This window comes from Nilaparvata lugens, chromosome 2 (genome assembly GCF_014356525.2).
Source record: "Nilaparvata lugens isolate BPH chromosome 2, ASM1435652v1, whole genome shotgun sequence".
In the NCBI taxonomy this organism is placed as follows: Eukaryota; Metazoa; Arthropoda; class Insecta; order Hemiptera; family Delphacidae; genus Nilaparvata; species Nilaparvata lugens.
The window spans coordinates 49,649,097-49,661,860 of NC_052505.1; the positions used below are offsets into that span (position 1 = coordinate 49,649,097).

Genomic DNA, 12,764 nt, shown 5'->3' on the forward strand with positions numbered 1-12,764 from the left:
TAATTATGAAAATTGTTTAGATCAAATCTGTTTTCACCACGATACTTCGTAGTTCCGATAATATTGAATAATAATATCAATTCCATAGTTATTATAGTTAATGAGTTTCTTCGGATTAAATCTATTCGAGTGATGATTTATCACTCAAACTTCACATAATAATCTATCAAATGAACCAGAGAGATTCACTCACGTTTTCCACCCAGAATGAAGGATTTTAATTTTTTGGTTTTGTTCGCAGTAATACTTCTGAATTATTCGGTAGATCCAGACGTGATTTGCATTCATAGAATTGATAATGAGTAAAATATCCTACATATAATTGTTTTTATCCCTGAAATGTTATTAGGCCTGGGTTATTAAGGATCTATTTGATTGAGATACGTCATAGAGTGAAATATTACAACAGAACAACTTCAACTTGTCCCAGTGTCATATAAATGTAGAATTTTCATAAAAATGAATAACATGGATTGGAAATACAGACATCAAGACACAAAAACAACTTATGTGAGTTGAATGCGGTTGAAGATGAGGAAATAGAATGTAGAATGGATGTTTCACCAGGGAATGTATATTGAAATCTTCGCTGACTAGAAAACTTTTCAACTTTTGAACGAAATATGTTATAACAGTAGCCCCCACTTGGAAGTAGAACAAAAGTAAGGAAGCGTATTATTATAAAAGTTTCAACTGTAAGTAACAGACACAAATTTATAAAAAAAAATAATAATAATTTATCCAGAGCTGGTAAGTTCAAAAGTTCACCCCGAGTGCAAACCCATCGACAAAGAGAATTTCTGTAGCCAGGAAAAACCAGGAGAGTTTCTGAAGCTTAGCTTTTTTCTCTCTGAATTCCTTTCAAAAGGAACAGAATAGTGGCTTTGTGGCAGGTTCTTCAGATTATCGTTGAGATTACGATACTCAAATGTAATTCACTTCCGCGGGAGTGGAAGTGTTTGAATAATTATATTAGTTATGCGTTCAGTTGTTTGGTGATAATTTAATAAAACTTCAGATCGTTACAGAAGAAATTAGCTGTTTGTGTGGGGGAGAGAGAAAGAGACTATTTCTCATTCTTCCAAAGTTATCAATTGACCAACAATTCATTCATTCATTCATTCATTCATTCGTGGACAAAATCACAAATCATATAAATATGATTAGGAAGGAACAACAGGCTTGGCCCAAATCTATTCCACTCCCAAATTTTGAAAAATTAATAAAATGTCCAAAAAATAGGTTATGTTTCTACTGTAAAACGTTCAAGTTCATTTTCGTCCAAAAATATATGTAAGCTAAACATTTTGAATTTAGAGAAATTAAAACACCAAACTATATTTAAATATAATACTTAGTTATCACTTCATATTGAATTAATCAAGTTATTTTATAACATTTTGAACCCAAAAATACACACAACTTTTCTCACTAAGCACAGCTGTTATTCATTTTGACTGAAAATTGGACCTGTATGAATTAAAGTAATGTATTCCCAAGCATTAATTTATTCAATCATTCAGATCAAGTATGATTATGCTATGTAGCTGTTGTTAAGGAAGAGCTTCAAAATAACATCTCATTGGTTCATGCTCACCTAAAATCGTAGATTGTCAGTCTCCTCTCATCATTGATCCTATCAATCACTAACACAAACCCCAAAGGCTTATGTGGGCACCATCCTCAGTAGAATAAAATGAACTAGTTAAGCTAAAAATTTGCCTTACAATGGTTGAAATCTATAGACGTTGTGACGATTCTTTATAGTGGCTACTTAAAAAACTAGTTTCTTTGAATTATATTATGAAGGATTAAGGCAGGAACAGCAAACTACTGTATCTCTTAATGAAATAATTATCAACATTACCGTTACTCATAACGATATTCGATTGAATCAGTCTCTTCCAGTCAATAAATTGAGAGCTCATTTATTACATTAATTATAAAATCATTGTATTAGAACAGCATTTATAGGTTAAATAAATGTTATGATAAACCTAACTTAAAACGCTTGAAGGCTTAGAATACTAGTACAGATCTGAGATCAACCAGGCCTCGCGTATTATATAAAATAATGTGAACGCATGCCATCCTTTATGAATTATTATTTTCCTCCATTGTGAAAAAAGGAATCTATAAAAACAAATTAATCGAAATTATTAGCAAAATAGATGAATTTATTCTTAAAAAACAAATTATGAAACGGATATACTATGTTGATGTACAGTAACAACAAAAAAGTCACAAATACTCTCTGTATGTAAGTTTACATTGATGAGAGGAATTATTTGATTTAATTACATTTATCATTTGGGTTATTAATGAATAAATAATATTGAATGGAAGTGATTTCGCTGGATTTGTTCCTCTTTGCATGTACAACCAATCAGAGGACAAAGAAAGGGATACCAAAATTTGAATTGTTGAGGTACAACACAAAATGTCGAAATCTTTATTATTATAATTCATCTGTTATTGAAATTGATCTGCACGGTTTGAATTGAATCATATTTATGTTTTAATGTATTTATTTGTAATAATAATAATAATAATAATAATAATAATAATATAATAATAATAATAATAATAATAATAATAATTTTTATTGTCTTATAAGTCAGGGATTAAGTGTAAACCAAGGAACTACTTTTCATAAAAATATGACGTGTACATTACATCACTCAGTTACAACCAATAGCAATTGCCTTATGCAAATTAGAAACATGGAGATTCAAGGAATTATTAGCTCAATTAGCGGAAGGAGACTTCTTCTCTAGCACAGACCTTGCCCTAGTCACACGTTTCTAGAAGACTTGCCTTTTATTGAAAAATTTTATTTGTTAATTGTTTTTCAATTATCCGTGTTTGAAATATTAATGTTAATTGTAAAGTTCCTTTTTATCTGTAAAAATAATAATGAACGTAAAATACCCGATTGAATCTATATGAATCGCCGAATAATACGCCAGCAGCACGTTCTACTTGGAGGCCAGAAAATCCAGCACATAGCAGAAGAATTATTTACGAATCAAGGAAAACAGAGTCGCGTGAGTTATTCTTCTTGTAAACTAAATTGGGGCCCCATCTACGATTCATTATCGACATAAATTCTTGAGAAATTAATGGTCATAACCAGATTGCAATCAGGGAAAATTCAACGTTCATCTACATTATAATAGTCATTATTAAATTAAACTAATTCATAATCTGTTTATCGATCAAGCTATTCCAAAGCAGAGCTCACAACCCTGTAATTATCATTTTATTATATTATTTTCTTTCATTTCATAAATGATTGTTAAATTATCAATTGTACATGTCTGGTATTGTTAAACCAGAACACATTATACCGATCACCATTACTCACTTGAAAATTTTAAATTACCATCTGCTTATCTTGTAATGTCGCAAATCTGATGATTATAATAATACATTGAAATAACTGAGCATATCTTCCAGTTCATTTCCTTTCTAAGCTCATTGCAATTGAAATATTCCATTCCCAAATCTGGGATAACCTACAAATTTCACGGTCCATATGAGAGATCAAGGTGTTCTATCAGTATTATACTACCGTTGACTCTGACCAAATAAAAAATCTTTCTATCTGTCACCCTGTGTGTGACACTTACAAAATTTATCTTAGTAACCTCAGTAATTATTACAACCTACATATTATTTTCTCTGAATATTTTTCATGGTTATCCTCTTCAGGGTTCCATATTATCAGTTCACAATCCGAATCAGGTAATTTTAAGTCATATAGACATAACCTCAATCCCTTAGACAAAATTCTTCCGAATTCAGAAATAAATAAATTTTCAGCTCTAATGTCACATAGAGGGGCATATATTTATGTACCCATAAAAGTGAAACCTGACAAAGTTCACGAAAAAAATGCTAACGAATTGAATAAATTAATATTCACTAACTAATCACATTCTATCAAACTATTATAACGCACCTCCAGCTTAGAGCACAACTTTCAAAGTATTGAAATGAAATATTCTAAATTTATTAGACAATAGGCTGATTAATTAAGATAGTAACGTACTAAAAAAGTGAATAATATATGCAGTACAAAACTAAATTACCACATAATACCTAAATACTAAAAAACAATATAAAAATCTTAAAGCAACCTTTTTTTAAAAAACATTAAAATATTTCAACAGCAACTAGCTTCGGTGATCACACCATCGTCAGTTTATAAAATAAAATTAAATTCAATAAATGTTTACTAATTGATACAATACGAACATAATTATGCTTATTTTCATATGATTAATTTATTTCTGGTTAAAGTTATTAAATTTAAATTTTTTAACTTGAATAATTCTATTTTCGATAAAATTAGAAGTAAATGAAATTTGAAAAAAATCAAATTAAAAAATTACCTATATTTAAAAACTTTAACCAGAAATAAATTAATCATATGAAAATATGTAGCATAACATATAGCATATGTTCATATTCTATCAATTAGTGAACATTTATTGAATTTTATTTTATTTTATAACCTGACGATCACTGAAACTAATTGTTGAAATATTTTAAAGTTTTTTTTTTTAAATAAAGGGTTCTTTAAGATTTTTATATTGTTTTATCAATTTAAAAAGTAGCCCATGAGAATGAAGTGTTTTTACTTAAATACTGTATTTTGACTCATATTAAGATTTCGTGAAATGAGAGTTCTACGCGTTTTATTGGAGATGATTAAGTTGTTTGAAAGATGTTAAAACTTGATCATTCCCTCAATCAGAGACTTCCACGCTCCTAGAGGCATTTTCACTTGCCCTTAGACATGAGCTTGAATAAACAGTATAACATTTCAGAACGATTCTGCAACCAATCTTGAAAATGTCAAGCAGAACATTTGTTATCATGGTGCGCTAAAAGCTTGAAACAGATGGCAGTAGGCCTACTTTTGCTTGTCAAACTCGCAAAGATATGATTCCACCTGAACAAATATTAATGTGTGGCAGCTACAGTTTCAAGTTTTTATCAGTTTCTGACAGTTATAATGAATGAACTTTCTAAACGCTACTAATAGAGATAAAAGTACAATTAGTGAGAAAGGAAGTGCTTTATCAGAGCGAGTGTGTCTCTGGCTCTCTGCGACTGATTGTGGATGTTATGTTGAGAGGAATGATCTCATAAATACATTGAAAAATAATAGTGCTTACCCAGTTCGAATTGAAACAAGTTTTAGTGCAGAAAGTGAACTACTTGTTTATCAGAATCCTCTTCGATTCCCAAAGCTTGTTTGGAAACCAAAAGATCCCAAACCATAGAACATTATAATCATAAAATCCTGGACTGAATTTGTTTGTAATCAAAACAATCATTATGACTTGAGAAGATTTCAAGTTTTCAATAATATTATTCGTCTTTCAAAAATATTCTATAATCCATACTATACTTTCTTACATAAATACTTCGTGATGATGTTATAGACAGTTCAATGACAATGTAATCTAGCCATCTTCCCAAGGAATCTCTTGGACCCATAGTAAAGCAATTCTTGTCTACTGAAGATATGCTAAAAAGTATTTTCATACTATCAAGACAGAGAGACTTTTCTAATTACTACTACTACTACTCATTGACTCTACGGCCCTTGAAGAGCCTTGGCCTCCTCCACAAGCCTTTTCCATGCATCTCTGTCTTGTGCTCGCTGCCTCCACCTTCTCACGCCCAAGGATTGAAGGTCTGCCTCCACGTCATCCAACCATCTCTTGCGTGGTCGGCCACGCTTTCTTTGTCCCCCTGGTTGCTGATACAGAGACATACGCGCTGTACGGGTTTCCGGCATACGTTCCACATGGCCCAACAAACGAATACGTGCTCTTCTAATTTCAGTAACAATGCTCGGTTGCCCATACAGATTATAGAGCTCATCATTTTTTCTGAGTCGCCACCTATCAGCCTCTAACACTGGCCCAAAAATTCTTCTTAGGATTTTTCTCTCCCATTGATTCAACAGCATCTTATTACAACTTGTCAACACCCATGTTTCACAAGCATACATCACCACTGGTCGCAGAACTGTCCTATAAATTTCAATTTTACTGCTCCAGCTTAACAGCCTTGATCTAAGGATTTTCTGTAGGCTGAAGTATGCCCTATTTCCAGCTTTCAATCTCTCTTTGATTTCCATTTGATTTTCATTTTTGTTAGTGATCAGGGATCCAAGATACTTAAAACATTCTACTGTTTTAAAACGATGTCCTTCCAGTGCGAGCTCTTCAGGTATCCTTCTCTGGGCTCTAGCCATCCTCATGTACACAGTCTTACTTCCATTGACTGCCAAACCTGCTTTTTTTGACTCTTCCTCCAATTTTCTAAAACTTTCAATCAGATCCTCCTCCCTTCGGGCTAAGATGTCTACATCATCTGCGTATGCTAGGCACTGTGCCATTCTAGTAAGCAGTGTACCTCCAGCATTCAAACCTATATTTCTGACTGCTCTTTCCAAGACAAGGTTAAACAGAGTGCCTGACAGAGTATCTCCCTGTCTCAGACCCCTCTCAATGCTAAACTCTCGAGAACTTTGACCAGCGATACTAACTTTGCTTTTGGTTCCAGTCAATGTCATGTTCACAAGGTGCACCAACTTATCTGGAATCTCCAGTATGCAGAGTGTTTCTAGCATATACGTCCTGTCTACACTATCATATGCTTGCTTGTAGTCCATGAATAACTGGTGGACAGGAATATTGAATTCATAGCATTTCTGTAGTATTGTTCTGATAGTGAATATTCACTATCTTTTCTAATTAGAGATTCAATATATATTATGATATCAATAATCATATACCGTATAAGTATTATGCTTAAATAGATTCAATAGATAAATTGTTTGATATGATATTTAATTCTTCAGTAATTTTTTTTCAAGCACAGTACATAATACCACAGTGCGAAAATTACAAATACCTTTTTCAAAGAAAACATTCTTCAAAAGAATTTTGACAAAGAGAACTCAATCTTTCTTTTGATTGTATGATAATACTTTTTAGTGATATCTCTACTTGTCTAGTAGACAAGAAGGAACACTTTGCTTTTTTCGGAATTTACTATTTTTCCTGATCCTTCCTTTATTTAAATAACATTCTATATACAATATTCATCGCATTCAACTCTCAAATATTCAACCTTCCTCCACCTTTATCCACTCTCCGTCGAGTCTGATCCTGTGGAGAAGCCTCGCTTCTATAGTGAGATGCTACCTGTAGCAAGCATCTTTACAGGAGTCTCAAAAGATTATCACCATCACACGAAAAAATAATACCGTCAGACTAAATTAATTAGTGTTCTGACTTTCAGTAATAACTATTCGGTGCGTTTTCTTAGTAATTACTTTGCAAGTTCAGTGGAAAATGAGTCAGTCGCCTTGCCCTGCTGAGCCGAAACATTTTTAATCAGATTGGACGAGTTGAATATACATTGTACGTATATATATAGGATGTTTACTCATCTATATAGATTGTAGGAGTGGAGCAGGACTTGTGAAAGGGAGGATGGGCGAAGAAAATTAGGAAAAAAGTTGTCGGACGGCACTCTAGAGTAGAAAAGAAAAAGCGGAAACTTCTCTTCCAGTTACTGGCAAAAGGAACGACGCCATTCCTTCCGTCGCAATTACACTGCTCAACAACAAGTGCACTACTCACTACTCACTACTCACTGCTCAACAACAAGTGCACGACTCACTACTCACTGCTCAACAACAAGTGCACTACTCACTACTCACTGCTCAACAACAAGTACACTACTCACTACTCACTACTCACTGCTCAACAACAAGTGCACTACTCACTGCTCGCCACTGACTACTGCTAAATTCCAAACTTGAGTCACCAGCAGGCGTTGATCAGCACCAGACTGCAAGATTATACAACTGAGAAAATACATCTTGAGAAAATTTTTGACGCGAATCTCGAGGAGCAGTCTGTATCACAGGGTAAAGAAATTTTCATGACCAATTAATTCAATACCAGTCTTAATGCTATATTATGTATGTAATGAATGTAATGAATCTATAGGAGTATACATCCACGAACACAGTATAATAATTACTCATGTTCGGTCATTCATTGATTATTAATCAGCGATATTCATTGATTATTAGTTCGTTCTTGCGCCGTGCCTCTTGTTTAATATTGACTACTTTCCGTTTCCTAAACGTTCAGTTCAGGTTAATTTTAATTTTTCCGTCACTTTCGAGCTCTTATTAAAGTGAAAAATGATTGTCTGTGAAACCTGCAAATTCTCAGTTAATCGACAGGCGAGGGACAAATTAGTCTGTTCTATTTGTAAGTCCATGAGCCATGGACAGTGTATTGGTGGCAAAAAAATGACTGATGCAGAATTAGAGATCCTGATGTCGAATTCCTGGTCGTGCAATAAATGTGAGGCTAAGTTACGCAGTCAACGAAATGATAACACAGTTGCAACGCCGGTGAAATCATCGCCAGGTAACGCTAGTACTCTGTCCGACGTATCAGCGGATTGCTTCAGGACAACTATGTCCGACCTTGAAAAAAAATTTGGTGAGAGTCAGGCAAGATTAGAACTTTCGCTTGAAACTTGTTTGAATGGAATCAGTGCAAATTCTGACACGTTAATTAGGCTGGAGGGTATAATAAAGGCCCAGCAGGATATAATATTACACTTAAAAACTGAAAACACTAAACTAAAAACAAGTGTAGAGGTGCTTAACGATAGGGTGGATTCGCTCGAACAGTATGGCCGTAGAAACATGCTCGAGATACACGGGGTTCCTACTGTGCATGGGGAAAATACCAGAGACGTTGTGCTAGCCACGTGTAAAGCAGTCGGAGTTGACCTGGGTCCGGAGGCGATAGACAGCTGCCACCGCCTGCCCAAGGGGGCAAACCAACACTCCCCCGGGATCATCGTCAAATTCGTACGACGAGATGACGCGCACAAGGTACTAGATAAGAAGAAACACGTGAGGAGACTTTCCACTCGCGACGTCGGATTTCAAGCGGAGGATCGCCCAGTGTTCATCAATTTGTCACTTACTCTGGTACGTAGAAAGATTCTATCACAACTAAAGAAGCTCCAAAAAGAGAAGAATTTTAAATATGTGTGGGTGGATAGAGCAGGAAACATAAAAGTAAGACCAGTGGATAAGGGAAGAGTGTCAATGATTAACAGTGATAAGGATCTGGAAGCTTTTATTGCTGCTATGGTTTAAATTGATGATAGACTACGATTCCGTATGTTTTAAAGTGTTATTATCCGTTGTTGGAAGAAATAAATTCGCCCATGTGAAATAGTATAATTTTTTAGATGGAATGAAATAAACACAACAGATTCACTTTGGTTGTTAAATGGCTTATCTTGGTGATTGATGTATATATTTAAGTATTAATAAGGCTATATTATGCTTACATATTAATCTATATAGATATGCACATGAAATTTACATTATATGATTCGTGCATGAAACTCTGTGTAAAGAAACATATTGATATTAAAATTGAAAACTCTTTAATCTAATGATTGCCAGGCAAATGTATGTGAATGAATTACTCTGATAGGCTGGGCATTACTATTATTATTGTGACTTCTGCAATATCCGACGGCTTATAGTTAAAAAGTTTTCACAGTGCAGTTCAGAGATACCTTTTGCCCTGCAATTACAATAACAACTTATCAATGAATTCTTCTTTTTCGTTTCATTATCATTTATTGTTATCTCTTTCTTTTGCTCTCAGTGAAGTTGAGAATGACTAAGCTGTAGCCTACACTAGTATCTAATCTGTTATACTGCCTCCTGTAATTATTATGATAAGATTGCGTTTGTACGAATTCAGTTATCGCAATCAGATATCGGTGTTAGGTGAGATATTGGTTGTGACAATTCAGATAGCGGTGTAGGCCAAAATAGCAATCTGATATTGTCTGTGATATTTTCTAGCTGCGTACCAAACCCTGGAATTATCTTCAGAGTGATTCAGTGTAGTGAGTGCATGCATTATAGAATAATTGTGGGGTGCGATTGAAACAGATTATTCAATGGTTTTTGCTATTACGATCACGGTGTCAGCTTGTTTTATTCCAAACTCCATTTCTCCTCAACTTACTTATTTATGCAACTCCGAACCCATTTCTTGTTATTTGGTTTAGCAAAAACTGCTTCTTTTGTTTAAAAAATTCTCACAATTTTTTTTAATTTGAGTTTTCTGGATCCTTCTATGGGTTGGAAAGACCATTTTCTTGTTTAAAAGAGGCGCGGCGCGAAGTCGCAAGATTGGTAAATAACTTTACCCGCTCTGTTTAACATATTTTTTATCTTCTTCCTTATTAACTTACTTTCTTTGGTTTTTTTCTTTTTCATTGCAATTAATATTATTATGAATTTTACAGAATAGTATTATACTCTTATAGAAAAATATATGTCAGTTCTTGAATGTGATGATGATCTCATAGGCTATCATGATACAAGTGAAATAGATGATTTATTCTCATTCGAACCACATAACATAAGCAATAAAAACCTATTGAATTTTTTTCATACTAATATAAGAAGCCTGAATAAAAACTTTGAAGAACTGGTTCATTATTTAGGAAATATAAACTTCAAATTTCATATTATTGCCTTATCAGAAACGTGGATTACGGATGATGCTCATTTCACTTACGGTCTTGAAGGATATAATGTTGTACAGAATAAAAGTAAACATTCAAAGTGTGATGGGATATGTTTATTTGTTGATAAAAATTTTCATTTTGAAATAATTGATTTGGATATCGAAGAATCGAATTCAATCTGTATAGTTGTTCAATTGATAACATCAAATACACAATAATTTTAATTTATCGCTCTCCAGCTACCAACATTAATAATTTCATTTCAATTCTAGACGCTTGTTTGAACAGAATGAAGGACACTACCAATGTAATTTTAATGGGCGATATAAATCTTAATATTTTAGAAAACAATAGTTTAACAAATGAGTACTTGAGTACTCTGCATATCAACGGATTTAAATCCTACATTAACAAGCCGACAAGGATAGTGAATGGAAATGGTACCTGCATAGACCACATATTTTTCAAGGAGGGGGGAAACAATAGAGACCTGTAGCGTGGCGTGATTATTAAAACTAACATAACAGACCATTACAGTGTTTCACTGCACTTGAGTGAAGCCTTAAAAAATAACGCGGTAGCAGGGGAATTAATAGCTGACTTACAGGTTGAAAACTGGGCTGATATTTACAACACCGACAATATCGATGCAATGGTTAGCAATTTCATAGAAAAATTGACACAACTCACAAATAAAAGAACAAAAACAATCAGATTAAGTAAAAAAAAACAAACCATCAAAAAAATGGATAACACCCAGTCTAGTCAATGCAATCCGAGAAAGAGACAAATTACACAGGAAAGTCTCACGACAGCCAAACAATAGTGAATTGCAAACCCGCTACAAAAACTACCGGAATACTTTAAATAATTTAATAAAAGAGGCAATAATACATTATTTTAATGAGAAGTTCGATGAACATAGGAATAACGTCAAGAAAACTTGGGAATACATTAACGAGCTGCTGGAAATAAAGAAAAACACAAAAGAAATAAGCCTAGATGCAGATATACTCAACGATTACTTTGCTAATGTGGGTGTATCATTTGCCAGAAAAATATCAGGAAATGTAAGTTCCTCGATCGCTATCAAATTCATGTCAGCACAATATCTTAACTCCACAAACTCAAACGAAATTATAAATTATATTGTCAATTAATTATATTGTCAATTAATTATATTGTCAATTAATTATATTGTCAATTATAAATCACTTGAAAAACAAATCTACACCAGGACCAGATAACTTCACAGGACCTTTCATAAAAAAAATTTCTCACCACATAACTGGACCCTTAGAACATATATTCAACAAATGTTTAAATGAAGGATATTTCCCAAAAAAGTTCAGAGAAGCCAGAATCACCCCAATACCTTAAACCGGAGATTTAAAAAAACCAGAGAATTATAGACCGATAAGCTTGATAAGTAACCTTTCCAAAATATTAGAAATAATAATAAAAAACAGAATTATGAGTTTTTTAGAGAAAGAAAATATAATAAATGAAAAGCAATTTGGTTTTCAAAAAATAAGTCTACTAAAGATGCAGTCATCCACTTGAACAAAATAATTTTTGACAACTTTAATAGCAATAGAAAAAATCTTGCAGTGTTCATGGATCTATCAAAAGCTTTTGATACAATACCTCACAATATATTATTAAACAAATTAGATAGGGCTGGAACTAGAGGTGCAGCAAATGATTTATTTTCTTCATATTTGACTGAAAGGAAACAATACCTACATCTTCAGGGTCAAACTGATATTAAATATACGTCAGGCATCGGCTTGCCTCAAGGTTCTGTGCTATCACCAATTCTTTTTTTGTTATATGTGAATGACCTACTCAAACTAAACCTCCAAGATTGCACCACTCTGTCTTTTGCAGATGACACTGTATTGATCTTCAGCGGCAAAAGCTGGGTAGAAACTCTCAATATAGTCAATAGAAACCTGATAATTGTTAGAAAATGGCTTCAAGATCATATCCTGACTTTAAACGCTGACAAAACTAAGTATATCAATATAACTGGACAACCAGCAACATATTTAAATCTTAAAATAGGGATAACAAATAATAACAATGAAAACTCTACAGATAATACAGAAGTACAAAAAACATTAGAAAGGGTTCACACA

General features: G+C 33.3%; 1 protein-coding gene across 1 annotated transcript in view; it reads left to right on the plus strand.

Annotated features, from left to right (window-relative positions):
- The first annotated feature begins 8,702 nt into the window (after nt 1-8,702).
- Nucleotides 8,703-12,764, plus strand: part of LOC111045838 — a 46,486-nt gene continuing 42,424 nt past the window's right edge. Inside the window, exon 1 of the mRNA XM_039421414.1 lies at nt 8,703-9,052. Within this exon, the coding sequence (XP_039277348.1) occupies nt 8,762-9,052 (291 nt within the window). The 5' untranslated portion in view covers nt 8,703-8,761. The remainder of the gene's footprint in view (nt 9,053-12,764) is intronic.